This window comes from Anomaloglossus baeobatrachus, chromosome 3, assembly GCF_048569485.1.
Source record: "Anomaloglossus baeobatrachus isolate aAnoBae1 chromosome 3, aAnoBae1.hap1, whole genome shotgun sequence".
Taxonomy (NCBI): Eukaryota; Metazoa; Chordata; class Amphibia; order Anura; family Aromobatidae; genus Anomaloglossus; species Anomaloglossus baeobatrachus.
Window position 1 is genome coordinate 124629837 of NC_134355.1, and position 16765 is coordinate 124646601.

Consider the following 16765-nt stretch of genomic DNA (forward strand, 5'->3'; position numbering starts at 1 on the left):
GCATACACTTTACAGGCCAATTCACCCATAGCTATTTTTTTGGGAGACACATTTTACACACAGATGGGATAACTACACTCTGCCCTGGTCTCACCCATGTGGTTCCTCAACCACTGCTACACTTAGATGAGTTAGTAGATCACAATGTGTAATGGCGCACCTGCTCCAATGTCCCAATCAGTTCTTCTTTCCCTACCGCCAAGTTTCGGACAGGACGGACCATCCTGCAGGGGGTAGTGAAAATGTAAAGCCCGGGATAAAGACTTGCTTTTCCAGTCATGGGAACGAGCACTACTTCAGTCCAGGGTGGGATCTGCTTTTCCTGTGTTACCTATGAAATAGCAATATGATATATATTTACATGCCCATTGTCTCCTCTCCTGATCAGTAACTTATGTAGACATATGATGGAAGTAATTGTACAGGGAGCTGTGCTGGGAATCCGACTGAGCAGGTTAATTAAACCTTCATAAGAGCCCATAAGCTCTCCGGCTAGTGCAGTGGTGGCATTGCTCATGTCAGTATTTATCCACCAATAGGAGAAACACAAACTGAGCGGACAGGGAGTAAAGGAATAAGTTAGGAGCCGCCAAGCCTCAACGACATTTAGGTACTTGCAATTTCGATAAGCTGATTCCATGTGCAGGGGTGTCAAACTCAAGGCATGAGGGCCAAATCCGGCCAGCAACATCACTTTATGTGGCACATGAGCAGGGACCTAATGATCGCAACCGGGCTAAGGGGTGGAGGTGTCCCGCCGATTCCAGTACCTTCTTCAGCTGTGGCTGTGTCAGAGGACGCACATCCTGCTGAACTGCACTGCAGCCCTGCCAGTAATATGCGCTGCTGGCAAAACACTGGGCAGCAGCTGACATCAGTGTGCCCGTGACTGGGTACACATCACAGTGACATCATGCATCGCCACAGCAGGCCTGCTGATATCAGCTGTTGACCACTGCGCTGGTTACAGAGGAAAATGCCACACGACATGGGAGCCGGCGAAGGAGAGTAGAATGTTATTTGTTTTTAAGTGTTGGAGACAGAATGGGGACTATATATACCTGGAAGAGGGCCAGGATTAGGGCATATACACCACGATGGGGACATATATAGAAACATGGGTGGGAAGGGGGGGGGACATATGTAGCAGGATGGGCCTAGCATGAAAATATATATATAGCAGGAGGGGGACATATATGCCAGGATGGACCAAGGATGGGGGACATATATTCCAGGATGGGCCCAGGATAGGAGACATATATACAAGGAATGGAGCATATATAGCAGGAAGGGGAACATTGTTCCAGTAATCCATGTCTTTATACAAATATACAGGGTTATCAGGATGCAGGACATTACTACATAATAGAGGGGGGGGACGACTCGTGTGTTTTTATAGGATTTAAAATATTACAAGGGTCCATGCATCTGACCAATATGCGGGGGGGGGGGGGGGGGTTTGGTTCAGGTCCAAATTTTGCACCGGCCCATCGGACTCATCAGATTTGGAGCCATTCTGGATTTCTAAATTTTATGGTGTTTTTTCTTGGATCCTTCAGAAGTTAGCAAACAGTAGAAAGTGTTAGAAAATTAAATAAGCATTACCTATGTACTGAATACACATCTGCACTCTATTGCCCCCAATGATGTTTGAGGTAATGACATCCCACCCATCATGAGACCACTGCCAATCACAGTCTTGTGGTAAACATAATTTGAGTCCGCCAACCATAGGGCATTCACGTGGTAACACTATGGTTATTTCTAGATATCATAACCATCTCTACTCTTTGCCCAGTTTAAAAAAAATCTTAGAAAACCTCTTTAATATGAAGGACTAAAAGACTTTAATATAAGAAATCTAAAAAGATGTTCCCTTTCAAAAGCTCTTCACTTTATGCAACATGTTTTGTAAAATATAATAAAGTGCTTTACTATCTATTCCCGAGTCCTGTGCGGTCTCTGCTGTTGTCGTGGTCTCCACTGTTGGGCTGCAGCAGTGAAGTCCCGTCAATGTGGCCACAGCCTATCACTGAGCTTAAGGGCTTCGAAAGGCTTTGACATGTGAGTGATTGACTGCAGCAACGTCTACATGACATCACCAGTGCAGCCAATCAACGGAGACCTCGGTAGTGGTGGGGAGACAGTGCTGGGCCTAGGTAGGGTAAGTGAAGCACCGTTCTTACATGTAAAAACACAATACTCTGGAGTAGAGCAGAAATATAACAACAGCAAAAACTGGACACTTGACCTGAAAATAAATAAATAAATAAATAAATAAACAACAACAACAGAGAATCAGAGAATGACAGCAGGAAAATGAGGGCAAGTAACGCTAGGTGTGGATGAATACAACTTGCAGTCACTTTCTCAGGGGGGAGATGTTCCCTCAAAGTTACCTTAAAGTTTCGAAGTGTATTGACAAGATTTGGAGCCAAATCTTTCTCCACCCAGCCGACCATTGCACCATCCAACATGACCTGGTAACAATCTGGAAAAGGTATTCTGGGAATTCCATCAACAGGAGTGATCCCTGCAAGAAAAACAACCAGGAGCGTTAATGCAGGAGGTCACACTCCATCTGAATATTTAGGAAATTACAGACACTAGCCCCCCTGCCCAACCATCCGCACCTACTATGCAGAACACATATTACTTTAGTTTTGCAAGAGACTGAAGGTAACCTTTTTTAACTTTGACTTTCAGAAACGTTTGACTTTTTTAAAAAAATATATATATATTTTCTCCTTCTATGGGGTGTTCATTACTGGCATCAGATGTTTACATCACACATCGGTAAGGGGTTAAGTTCTAGTTATGAAAGAAAATCCTGAAGGTAATGCAGACGTATTCAGACTCTGCACTCGCACAAATGGGCAGTCACAGGCACAGTACCTAGTGTACAAAGTAGGACCATCAGATGAGAGGTGTTCGTAGTCCGTGTCACGATCTCGCACACCACAGTCATGTGATTCATAAGACCACAGGGTTCTCCGTCTGGAGTGTGCACCGGGCACAGAAAACCCCACGACTCTGGCAGGAGACGACGGACACTTGTAGTCCTCATCTTGGCAAAGGAGGCTCCTCTGTGCACACAGCGAAAGTGGGAAAGGTAACGGATGAAATTGAGCTTGTCGGCCACTACAGTCACCCCACTAGTCTGCAGCATGCCAAGGCCTAAAACATAAGAAAAAAAGAGAAAAAAAACAAAAAACATTAGCAGTCTACAACATAGGACAGGGCCACACAGGGCACTAGTGCGATCCTCGCATGACACTCGGCTCGTGCTGACAGCACAGCAGGAGCCGAGTGTGATGCGAGTGTCACTGCGACTGAGGTCCGACTGTGCGAGCGGACCTCAGCTGCGGGAGACGGGCCGGCTCTGAGGAGGGGAGGGAGGGATTTATCTCCCTCTCTCTGCACTCGCATTACACTGGTGTACCGCGAGTGCAGTGCGATTTTTCTCTCGCCCCATACACTTGGGTGTGAGAGAAAGGGGTACTTTGCACATTTCGACATCGCTACTGCGATCTCGTTGGGGTCGAAACTGACGCACATCCGGTGCCGGTAACGACGTCGCAAGGTGTAAAGCCTAAAAGCACCGATAAACGATCGCAAAAGCGTCGAAAATCGGTGATCTGTGTAGTGTCGGTCATTTCCATAATTTGCCTGCAGCGACAGGTCCGATGTTGTTCCTCGTTCCTGCGGCAGCACACATCGCTGTGTATGAAGCCGCAGGAGCGAGGAACATCTCCTTACCTGCCTCCCGCCTGCAATGAGGAAGGAAGGAGGTGGGCGGGATGTTTATGTCCCGCTCATCTCCACCCCTCCGCTTCTATTGTCCGCCTACCGTGTGACGTCGCTGTGACGCCGCACGACCCGCCCCCTTAGGAAGGAGGCGGGTCGCCGGCCAGAGCGACGTCGCAGGGCAGGTAAGTGCGTGTGAAGCTGCCGTAGCGATAATGTTCGCTATGGCAGCTATCACAAGATATCGCATCTGCGACGGGGGCGGGGACTATTGCACTCGGCATCGCTACAATTGGCTAGCGATGTCGCAGCGTGCAAAGTACCCCAACGAGTCTCGCATTACAATCGCTGCATGCTGCGATTGTTTTCTCGGTCCGATTAGGACTGAGAAAATAATCGCTCATGTGTGCTGACACACAGGCTAAAATTGGTCCGAGTGGAATGCGATGTTTTATCGCACTCCACTCGCACCGTTTTTCTCCCCGTGTGGCTTAGGCCTTACAAGATGCCCAACAGCCGCCATCACATACTTCAGACTACTTGTACTTACCACTTTTGCTGCGCACATTTCCGGTTGCCAGCAGGTATTCACACGCCTTTGTGAGATCAGTGCAGCTACTAAATACTTTCATGAGGTTTTCCGTGTCCATGACAAGGTTGCCCTTCTGTGCCCTCTTGTCCAAGGTCAGTTTGGCTCCCACCAGCCAGCCCTCCATCTTTTCCTTTAATAGAAAGAGCAAAACTTAAAGCTTCACTTCCAGAGGATTCTGATTTTCTAGCTGAGGCAACTGTGATGAGTTTTCTACAGCAGTGAAAGTTTTTAAAGGGAATTTGTTATCATGAAAAATTTCTATGTGTGGATAGCAGACTGTGCACAGACGTAACCCGCTTTCACACTGCGTTCCGATCTGCGTTCCTCTCCCCATTCAGTGGTCCCATTGGGGCTTCCACCCGACACCCTCCCTCCTCAAAACAGGTATCAGATATATCTGCTGACGGACCACTGACTATAATGGTGCAGAGACAGAGTGACTGTGTGTTCTGTCGTGCACCATTTTTGGGAGTATACGCCTATAGGAGGCAGACACCCAGACGTACTAGTCAATGGCCTCATAGGCACATACATCAGACACCCGTTTTGCGGGGGGTTCAGGTGGAAGCCCCGATAGGACCACTGAGCGAAGATTGGAACGCAGTGTGAAAGGGGCTTCACTGCAAAGGAGTGGGAGTTCACAGCTAAAAAAAAACATTGTTGGGATCTGTCGCTTTAGCTATTCACACATTATAGTAAATGAGGGGTTTTAGAATGCCATCCTCTATGTACAGGATATAAGGGACAGGGGAGTAGCCAATCCGTCTGTCACCCTAATTTACAGTTTCTGCCAATAAACACAATTGCATGTTGAGGTGATCATGCAGGCTCAGGAGCTGTGCCCGGCTCGATCACTGTGGGAGCTATGCTTAACCCCTTAACGACCCATGACGTACTAGATACGTCATGGATCGTGTCCCGGTAAGCCCCGCCCCCTGCCGCCGGCGGCGAGACGCGCACATATCAGCTGTTATCAACAGCTGATATGTGTGCCTGCTAGCCGCGGGTGGAATCGCTTCCACCCGCGGCCATTAACCCCTTACATTTCGCTGCCAAAGTCTTGGCAGCAATATGTATATGGGCGCCGCCATTACAGTGACTTACCCCGCCCCCGCCGGAAGTCACGTGACATGATCACGTGACTTTCGGCGGTTGCCATGGTAGCACAGGGTCATGTGATGACGCCTGTGGCTAACATGAGTCACTTCCTCTCAATGCCGGAATACAGCCGGCATTGAAAGTGAAGCAGCAAATCTGCAGTTCTCAGCTCTGTAGCTGAGATCTGCAGATTGTGCAAAGCGATCGGATTGCTGATTGCTATAGCCCCCTAGGGGGACTAGTAAAATAAAAAAAAAAGTAAAAAAAAAAGTTTTAAAAAATTAAAAAAAAAATAAAAAAACCTAAAAGTTCAAATCACCCCCCTTTCACCCCATTGAAAATTAAAGGGTTAAAAAAATAAAAAATACACACATATTTGGTATCGCCGCGTTCAGAAATGCCCGATCTATCAAAATATAAAATCAATGAATCTGATCAGTAAACGGCGTAGCGGCAAAAAAATTCCAAACGCCAAAATTACGTTTTTTGGTCGCCGCAAATTTTGCGCAAAATGCAATAACAGGCGATCAAAACGTAGCATCTGCGCAAAAATGGTACCGTTAAGAACGTCAGGTCAAGACGCAAAAAATAAGCCATCACTGAGCCTCAGATCCTGAAAAATGAGAACGCTACGGGTTTTGGAAAATGGCGCAAAACGTGCGCCACGTTTTTCGGACAAGCTTGTGAATTTTTTTTAACCCCTTAGATACAAGTAAACCTATACATGTTTGGTGTCTATAAACTCGCACCGACCTGAGGCATCATACCCACACATCAGTTTTACCATATAGTGAACACGGTGAATAAAATATCCCAAAAACTATTGCACAATCCCACTTTTTTTGAAATTTTTCCGCACTTGGAATTTTTTTGCCGTTTTCCAGTACACTATATGGTAAAACTTATGGTTTCATTTAAAAGTACAACTCGTCCCGCAAAAAACAAGCCCTCATATGGCAAGATTGATGGAAAAATAAAAAAGTTACGCCTCTCAGAAGAAGAGGAGCAAAAAACAAAAACGCAAAAACGGAAAGTGCCCGGGGGCTGAAGGGGTTAAAGAGGTTGGGCACTTTAACACTGATGGACTGTTCTTAGAATAGGTCACTAATGTCCGACCAGCTGGGGTTTAACACCCTGCACCCCCGCAGCACTGCACATCCACCTCTAATTGATTTGAATGGGAGACGGATGTGCAGTATCTGGCTGCGGCCGATATCAGTTGATGGGGCAGCTCCAGAAAAGAACATTTCTGGCCACTTGTGGCTGCCGGGGGCACCGAGAACAGCTGTTCGGACAGGGTGCGGGGTGTCGGACCCTGGCCAATTAAACATTGATGACCTATCCTAAGGATAGGCCACCAATGTAAAAGTAGTGGACAACCTCCTTCCCAATTTTTTTTCTATTGCCTAAACATGTGGAAAGGATAGTGTAATGCAATCGCTGTTTTCTCCTGATTCCAGTGCTGTTCCAGTCCTCTTCTGGGTCACATGAGCTCACTTAGCTCTGCTACATCACTAAATCTAAAGATGCTGATTGTGCCAAAACGACTGCACCCAGTAATCTAAGTGAAACATCGCTGGATTTAGGATCTCTTTGCCTACATCATGTTGCTCTCAGATGAGGTAGCAAAGACCTGCTGACAGGTTCCCTTTACCCGACAGATGAGCTTCTGTAGCGACAGCCACGGTTGGCGTCAGCACTGGCCCTGGCTGCTGAGAAGTGTTATCCAGGACTAGATTGCTGACTACCTGCTTGTTCTACCCAGCATTGGCACTGAGCAGTCACAGCCGGCGGTCTAACCGCTCCATATTAACAGAGCCGCTATTCCTCTTCCAGGCTGCTCAGTCGACGGGGGGGCGAGACTGCCGACATCGTGCAGATTGACCATTGGCTCCCCTGAGTTTGGAAATAGGGAGAAGGCTATTAATCAGCGTAATAACGCCAGTGCTGTCCCATCAACAGAGCTGAGCAGTAAAAAAAGCCAAAACCCAGTTGACGTATTGTCAATCGCTGTCAGGAGCGGTGTGTGTATGCACTCTGCTGGCAAATATCTGCACCGGGCAAACCAGGCAGGCAGTTAGAAACAACCTGGCCTATAATAAAAAATATAATATAGTCCTGGATAACCGCTTAAACTCTCTAGATGCCACTGTCAATAGCAACTGCAGCACCCAGATGGTTGTGAAAGACGGAGCTCCCTCTCACCGCAAAAAACAGTGATTATATCAAAACAAATGCCCAATAAGTGACACTGTCAGATTCAGGGTCTCGGAAAGACCTCTCTGCCACATATACACAACAGATTTATAATTAGAACATAGTTGATGGGAGACCAGAACATTTGGGTCATTTCTTTGTGGATTGATAATTAAATTTGATATCTGTACCTTTAAGAACATAAGGAACAGCTGTCCTGGAGTAAGGACCTCCTGGCTCATTAAACTGTCGGTACTCTCCTCCATGCACTCGTCTTTTGCAAAAGTAAAAAGTTTCCTTGTCATGTGGCAAAGCATGTGGAATTTCTCAAGGTTAGTTTTCAGATGTATGCAAATGCACTGTCTGTGAATGGGCAAAAAGATGATTAGAGCAAACAACGGTGTATAGATGTGCAAGAAGATACCAATGATTCAATGCCGGAGGTTTTCATAGATGTTGCCTACGGCTGGATTTACCTATAAGCAGTGATGTATTGGTTGTAACTACTTACCACGCTGTCACTAAGGCTGGAATCACACAGGCAGGTGCTGATGCATCTTTCCAAGCCAAAGTCGGATGTGAATCAGTGAGAAGAATAAGTCCTATCTTTACATTTCCCACCTAAACTGACTGTTAGGGCTCTTCTCCACTTGCGATTTCTATGTGCGAGTGCGATCAGATAGAAAATTGGGTCTCACTCGTGCTCTCGGTGAAATCGCAGCATGCTGCGATTTCACCGAGTCTCAGCTCTCGCACCCCCATGCAATCTTATGGGAGCGAGAAAAAAAATAAATCAGAATACGGGTGGCATACGCATGTCACACGGATCCTTGACACTTGCATACCGCGTCAGACTGGCTACCGGAGGAATCTCCAGTAATACCAGTCCTGGCCGCGGTTACATGCACTGCACTCCGGAGCTGTCACCTGAGCTCCAGAGTGCAGCCTGAACAGCGAGCGCTGAGTGACTGATTCCCCGGCGATTGCTGTTCAGTTCAGCACAGCTGCGGACAGACCGGGCTGATTTCTGGAGCTCAGGTGACAGATCTCGGGTTCAGTGCAGGTAACCGCGGCCAGGCCTGGTATTACTGGAGATTACTCCGGTAGCCAGTCTGACGCGGTATGCATAAACACTCACATAGCACTCGCATGAAGCTCGCATGTCATACAGATGCTATGTGAGGGAAAAAAAAAAACACACACCGTACGCAGACCACACACAGGACACTCAACTCACATTTATAGCCGAGTGTTGCTGTGAATTTGTAAACGCAAGTGGAGAAGAGCCCTTAAAAGGAGTATTCTTGTTTAAACAAACCAGTGGATCCATAAAAACTGTAAAGATTGGCTGTTCCCCAAGATTGGATGAATCGTCAGGATGCGGTTTCTGTGTCACCACCTGCAAGACCACAGCCAGGAGGGGTGGGCCAGTGAGGAGGATTAAGGTCAGACCCCACTGATGAAGGAACAACATATATACATCTAATATATAGCTCCACCATACAAACCACCTAGGCTGGAAAGAACTTCCTGATCAATAACACCAGAATATTGGCAGGAAAGCCCTTATTGGTGGCACTGGCCAAAGAACCGCTGCTGCTATAGCAAATATAGACACCCCTCATGCTATGAAGAAGGAAGGTCGCTTACTCTAGAAGAAACTCTGCCACCTGCTCGTCTGTATGCCAGTCTGGGACATGGAATTTGATTCGGAAACGCTCTCCCAGATATTTGAGAACTTGTTTTTGGGTCCGACACCCTTCATCCATCACCACTCGCAGCATCTGTGTGACGCAGTCTCTATAGAAGGAATTGTCCTCTTTTCCCTTGATCAGCTCTGTGAAAATCTGATAGTCGGAAAGACCAACTAATGCCTGTAAGAGAAAATCAGATCAGACAATGACATAAGAGATCCAAGTAGTAAGACAAATTCCGTCCATAGCAAGATGCACAACCTATTGTGGCCCGAGGGGCATACTATCATCAGGAATCACTCCCAGGGGCCACAATACAACTTTGTGGGGTATTACCATCTGAACGGGGATCCACCCCCTAACATTTATGAGGGGCACTGAGATGGCTATGTACCACTGCACTTTACCCTGATGTGGGACAAGCATGTGTGTGACCAAATGGTTGAGGCTACGAGAATGGCATTTTGGGTCGCATGGGACTCCTGGGTGCAAACAGTTGGTCTACCCCAAAAGTCAGTGAAAGTAGAGATGAGCGGACCTCCTGAAGATTGGTTCAGAGAACTTTTGATAAAGTTCGGTTTGGGACCCGGAATTGACGTGAACTTCATTTGTAGACACTGTTTGGTAATTCAGCCATAAACAGAACACTTCCGGGGGCGGATTTTTTCTTTTGGTGCACACTACATTCAATCACACTGTTGTTACCCCCAGTGTGAGCCGCTCAAACACTGTAAGCGACTCGCACTGCGCACCGAGCGAACCCGAGCACAGTGATGCTCACTAGAGTGGTTTGCATACGTTAAGCACCCGAACTCCGTTGTTATTTTTTGTAAAGTCTGCGTTCGGTACGGACACCGAACCTCAGGATCGCTCATCTCTAAGTGAGAGCCCAAACCATGGGGCGGTCACACAATCACAACTTTCCACCTATCCACTGGTCGAGCAATAAATGGTAACATGCAGCGACAGTTGCACAAGTGCATTGCTGCTCCATTCATTGTCTATGGGACTGGCGGAGACAGAAGAGGTAAGTGCTTTCCTAAGTTCAGCTCTTAGTAAGTAGCACCATCTATAGGTTGGATGAAGGCACAATGATACTAACCCCATACCTAGCTCACACTACTAAGTACATGTGTGAACAAAGCCGATCCATATGGGACTAATTGCCTGCTGGTGCACCAACTGTACTGGTGAGGAAGGAGGTAGGGGGAAGCCAAAAGTACTGATGAGGGCAAAACACTGATCACTGCAACAGCTACTGTGTGCTAGTATTTGCAATGTGTAGGAATATTAAGAACATTAATTGATAACATAACTTATGATCTACACTAACCTTCAGTGCAAAGCCAATGGGGAGGAAGAAGAGCTCTTTGTGGTAGATGAAATTAACCATTACAGAGCCATTCTCCAGGTAATGAAGATTCATATTTGTAGCTGTGTGCTCATCTCGGACACAACGGATCGTGATACCTGGAAAAACAAGAGCTGTCTCAATTAAAGGGTTAAATCATTTTTCACTGCGAGTATGAGCTACAGTATCACAATTACTACTAAAAGCCAATTACTACTAAAATGGCTCTGCATAGAGCGCTTCTCCAATGCTGAGCTCCACCCATTATGGTCACATGATCGTGACATCACAGGTCCTGCATAGACCCCTTCTCCAATGCTGAGCTCCACCCACTACAGTCACATGATCATGACATCACAGGTTGTGCATTAGGACTAGTAATGCTGACTAGTGAGGAGCGAGCATGCTTGTAACTACTCGGTACTCGCACGAGTATCGCTGTACTCGGGCTGCTCGGCGGGGACCGAGTAATCTCGCGATACTCGTGCTGTACTCGTGGTCTTCATTTCTGCATGTTGGCGCTCTTTTGAGAGCCAGCCCTCATGCAGGGATTGGCTGGCAGACCACTGCAATGCCACAGCCCTGTTAGTTGTGGAATTGCAGTGATTGGCCGGCCTGCACAGCGTGACCGAGCCTTTATACCGGCCGGCGCGCTGTGCTCTGCTCACAGCTATCCAGACAGTCAGTGCAGGGAGAGTGTCGCTGATTCAGGGAAAGCTTTGCGGCCCTTTATAGCTTTTTCAGTTGCAGGGCTGCAAACAGTGTGACCAAAAGTCCTTCTCAGGACTATTCTAGTTGTATACAGGCAGGCAGGGTATAGCCAGGTCGGAGTACAGTAGCAGAGTCCTTCTCAGGACTATTGTTGCTATATACAGGCAGGGTATAGCCAGGTCGGAATACAGGCTAGTGACCAGAAGAGTCCTTGTCAGGACTATTGTAGCAGTATACAGGCAGGCAGGCAGGCAGGCAGGCAGGGTATATAGCCATTCCTAGTGGTGACCGTATACCAGCCTTCATCATATCTGGGGCTGGTGTACACAGTGTAAAACAGTCCAGATAGTGTCAGACTTCTCAGTAATTGTCGCTCCTAAAAACCAGTTAGGTTCTTATTGCGTCCGTGCTTGCATTTAAAAACCGCACGTGTGTGCCTGTCGGTGGCAGCGTACAGGTGCGCGTTTTGCACAAACTATTATATAACGCACAAGTCTAGTGTATAATACACGTCAGTCAGCAGTGTCTGATAGTGTCAGACTTCTCAGTAATTGTCGCTCCTAAAAACCAGTTAGGTTCTTATTGCGTCCGTGCTTGCATTTAAAAACAGCACGTGTGTGTCTGTCGGTGGCAGCGTACAGGTGCGCGTTTTGCACAAACAATTATATAACGCACAAGTCTAGTGTATAATACACGTCAGTCAGCAGTGTCTGATAGTGTCAGACTTCTCAGTAATTGTCGCTCCTAAAAACCAGTTAGGTTCTTATTGCGTCCGTGCTTGCATTTAAAAACAGCACGTGTGTGTCTGTCGGTGGCAGCGTACAGGTGCGCGTTTTGCACAAACAATTATATAACGCACAAGTCTAGTGTATAATACACGTCAGTCAGCAGTGTCTGATAGTGTCAGACTTCTCAGTAATTGTCGCTCCTAAAAACCAGTTAGGTTCTTATTGCGTCCGTGCTTGCATTTAAAAACAGCACGTGTGTGGCAGTCGGTGGCAGCGTACAGGTGCGCGTTTTGCACAAACAATTATATAACGCACAAGTTTAGTGTATAATACACGTCAGTCAGCAGTGTCTGATAGTGTCAGACTTCTCAGTAATTGTCGCTCCTAAAAACCAGTTAGGTTCTTATTGCGTCCGTGCTTGCATTTAAAAACAGCATGTGTGTGGCAGTCGGTGGCAGCGTCAGGCTCCATATTGTCCCTGGATAGAGACGTGCATGATGGCCTGTAAACATGAAGTGCCCATTATAAGGAAGTGGGTCTATTGTAGTATAGCCCTTAGGCAGGGCAGCCAAAAATTGGGAGGCTCCACATTGTCCCTGGATAGAGATGTGCATGAGGGCCTCAAAACATTGTTCCCATTGCAAAGGAGCGGGTCTCCTGTCGTTGTAATGCCCATTCAGAAAGAATGGGCGAAAAAATTTACCACTGGGGGTATACCTGAAACAACGGCTTAACTATTGTAACGGTCACCATGATGGCGCATGAGGAGAAGGAGGAGCAGTCCAGCGATTAGCCAAAGTCCAGAAGTGTGTTACCATGGGTGAGTGGAGGTACATGGCAAATTCCCGTTACAAACTTTAAATTCCGCTGTAATTTGCTGTTGGTGTGTGTGGTGAAGTCTGGCCAAATCCAACCCTTGTTCATCTTGATCAGAGTCAGCCTGTCAGCATTTACAGTTGACAGGCGGGTGCGTTTATCTGTAATGATTCCACCTGCGGCACTAAAAACACGCTCTGACAAAACGCTAGCGGCAGGGCAGGCCAGGACTTCCAAGGCGTAGAGAGCCAATTCATGCCACGTGTCCAGCTTGGATACACATTAATTGTAAGGCACAGAGGAATGTCGGAGTACAGTTGTTTGATCTGCAAGGTACTCCTTGAGCATCTGGCCAAACTTAGGATTTCTTGTGTCACTACCCCTCACCTCAGGGGCTGTGGTATGTGAGGGGCTGAGAAAACTGTCCCACATCTTAAAGACTGTTCCCCTACCTCTGGCGGATTGGACTTGTGCCCCTCTCGGCTGTACGCCTTGGTTGTCCAGTGATTCCTGACCTATGCCGCTAGCGTTTTGTGAGGGGAATGCTTTGCCTACTTCCGTGACTATGGCCTTCTGGAACTGCTGCATTTTGCCTGACCTCTCCGCCTCGGGAATAAGAGACATAAAGTTCTCCTTTTAGCGTGGGTCTAACAGTGTTACCAACCAGTAATGATTGTCGGCCAAGATGTTCTTAACGCGAGGGTCACGAGACAGGCAGCTTACCATAAAGTCAGCCATGTGTGCCAGACTCTTAACAGCCATCACTTCAGTATCCTGACCAACACGATGACTGAACATGCTGTCCTCCTCCTCCTCCTCCTCATCATCTACCCTGTCCTCTGGCCAGCCACGCTGAACCGAGGATATGACTGCATGTCATATCCTCAATTTGGCCAGAGAGTTGCTCCATGTCTTCATCCTCCTCCTCGTCATAGTCCTCCACTGCACGTTGTGATGAGACGAGGCTGGGCTGTGTGTTATCATCACCCACACCCACTACTGTTTCTTGCTCAAACTCATCGCGCTCCGCCTGCAATGCATCATGGTTGTTTTTTGAGCAGAGACCATTTTAGAAGGCAGAGAAGCGGTATGGTGACGCTAATAATGTCGTCATCGCCGCTCACCATCTTGGTGGAGTCCTCAAAGTTTTGGCGGATGGTGCATAGGTCGGACATCCATCTCCACTCCTCAGGTGTTATGTGTGGAGTTTGACCCATTTCCCGACGGCTTAGGTGATGCAGGTACTCAACAACTGCCCTCTTCTGCTCACATATCCTGACCAACTTGTGCAGAGTTGAATTCCAACGCGTGGGGACATCACACACCAGTCTGTGTGCCGGAAGATGCAAACGGCGTCTTAAGCCGGCAAGGCCGGCTGAAGCAGTAGGTGACTTTCGAAAATGTGCAGACAGGCGGCGAACTTTTACCAGCAGATCAGACAGCTCTGAGTATGACTTTAGAAACCGCTGAACCACGAGGTTGAGCACATGGGCCACGCATGGAACATGTGTCAGCTGGCCTCGCCTCAAAGCCGCCACCAGGTTCCGGCCATTGTCACACACGACCTTTCCTGGCTTTAGGTTCAGAGTTGTGAGCCAGTGATCTGCCTGCTGTTTCAGAGCTGTCCACACCTCTTCTGCATTGTGGGGTTTGTCACCTATGCAGATTAGCTTCAGCACTGCCTGTTGCCGCTTCGCCGAGGCAGTGCTGCAGTGCTTCTGTGTCGCCCTGGACAAGCCAGGGGCCACAGAGCACAACACTTAAACACCCCACACTCCCTGCAGGCATATCATAGTCAAAACACAAAATCCTTGTTGCCTTCCCCAGGGGCTGTTGTCCACACCAGGGTGTGGAGCCAGGCGGTTGGTCTCCACCCACCGAGGAGGAGGGAAAACACAGGCAGTGAGAGTTAAGCTAAGGAAGTGGAAGGAGGAAAGTAGTAGAGAGGAGAAAAGTGACAGCAAAGAGCCTGAAGTTGGTCCGGGTGTGTGGCCCGGACAGGACAGCAAGGTTGGCAGGATGTGGTGACCGTCTGCAGTGGAGGCCGATTGGAGTCTGCCGTAAGGACCGTGGACGGGTGGTGACCCGGCCGTACCGGACCGGTATACAAAGAGAAGCCAGCACCATTGGCAGAGGACTTTCGGATCCCGGCAAGGCTTGGTGTCGCCGTGAATTTGCCAAATCCGTTAGTGAAGGGAACCTCAGGGTTTCCAAACAGCCAAGTCCAGATAGAAGGCAACCGTACAACCGTGAAGGGGAGACACCGCCACCGCTAAGGGCAACCGTCTCCCAGGGCCAGCGCCTGTGGGCAAAAGGGGCTCCTCCGGCCCATATCCAGGTCGGGGAGCGGGTTACCGTTGGGAAACCATCACTACCAACACTTAACTTAGGTGCAGGGAGAGACAGTCATCACTAACCTGCAGGGAGGAACAACCGCAGCCGTCCGAGTGACCCGTCCATCCAGCCACTTGTTTTACCGTGAACTGTGTCATCATCATTGGGCTGAGTGAGTACCTCCGTGCCGTGCGGCACAGCGCTGCCCCTGCGACCCTGCACCTCATCAGGCCCCGCAACCCGCCTGTCATCCATCTCTACCCCATCACCAGGCCCCGGGACAACCAACCCCCCTACCCACGGAGGGGAGAAATAACAACAAAGCTGCTCCCTGTCACAGGCTCCCGGGATCCCCGTCCAGAGCAGCGGTGGTGTCCACACAATCACCACAACCGTGGGTGGCGTCACGGACAATATCCCCAAAACCCAAACCACCCCTTTTCACTCACGGGCGAGTAGCACCGCTCGAGTCCCCGGGATCCGGCCATCGCTCGAGCCAACGAACAGCAGCAGCCGTAGAGCAGCGTCAGCCGGACCCGAGCAGTGGGAGAGCGCACCGTCCCCTCCTCCGCCCGCGACACTTCCAGCTTGGGACTGGTGTGGAGGGTAAAGTGGATCAGGATGCGCAGGAGGAGGAGGAGGCTGAGGAGCATGACATTCCGGAGCTGTAGAGTGTGTGTGAAACCCTGACTGAGGTAGGGCCTGCAAAACTTGGTGTGTGAAGGACGTGTTCCGTCCCTCGCTCAGACTGGGTCCCAGCTTGCACAATATTAACCCAGTGTGACGTCAACGAGATGTAGCGGCCTTGCCCACATGCACTTGTCCACGTGTCTGTCGTTAGGTGGACTTTGGCTGAAACAGCGTTGTTCAGGGCACGTGTGATGTTTTGTGACACGTGGTTATGCAATGCGGGGACGGCACACCGGGAGAAATAGTGGCGGCTGTGGACCGAGTAACGTGGGACAGCTGCCACCATCATGTCGCGGAATGCTTCTGTCTCAACCAGCCTAAAAGGCAACATTTCCAGCGCAAGCAGTCGCGAAATGTTAGCATTTAGAACTGTGGCATGTGGGGTGTTGGCAGTGTATTTGCGCCTGCGTTCAAAGGTTTGCTGAATGGATAACTGAACGCTGCGCTGGGACAAGGACGTGCTTGATGATGGTGTTCTTTCTGCGTAGGCAACTGCAGGTGCAGGAGTGGAGGAGGCTTGTTCGCAGGCAGCATGGACAGGGGATTGGCTCGCATGCACAACCAGCGAAGACGTAGCAGTGACATCAGCAAGCACTGCTCCTCGACTCTGTTGTACTTCCCACAAAGTCGGGTGCTTGGCTGACATGTGCCTGATCATGCTGGTGGTGGTCAGGCTGCTAGTTTTGGTACCCCTGCTGATGCTGGCATGGCAGGTGTTGCAAATGGCCTTTTTAGAATCATCTGGAGCCAACTTAAAAAACTGCCAGTGTCAGAGTTCCGGGTTTTCCAGTTTTCTTTTGAAAGAGCT

The 16765-nt window shown here is 48.8% G+C and overlaps 1 protein-coding gene across 1 annotated transcript in view; it reads right to left on the reverse strand.

Moving 5' to 3' along the window:
- POLR1B (RNA polymerase I subunit B) overlaps positions 1-16765 on the reverse strand; it is a 67021-nt gene that overhangs the window by 23523 nt on the left and 26733 nt on the right. Inside the window, exons 5-11 of the mRNA XM_075338118.1 lie at positions 10661-10797; positions 9284-9507; positions 7825-7996; positions 4298-4469; positions 2896-3177; positions 2400-2533; positions 161-331 (exon numbers count right to left, since the gene is read on the reverse strand). Coding sequence (XP_075194233.1) covers positions 161-331; positions 2400-2533; positions 2896-3177; positions 4298-4469; positions 7825-7996; positions 9284-9507; positions 10661-10797 — 1292 coding nt within the window. The remainder of the gene's footprint in view (positions 1-160; positions 332-2399; positions 2534-2895; positions 3178-4297; positions 4470-7824; positions 7997-9283; positions 9508-10660; positions 10798-16765) is intronic.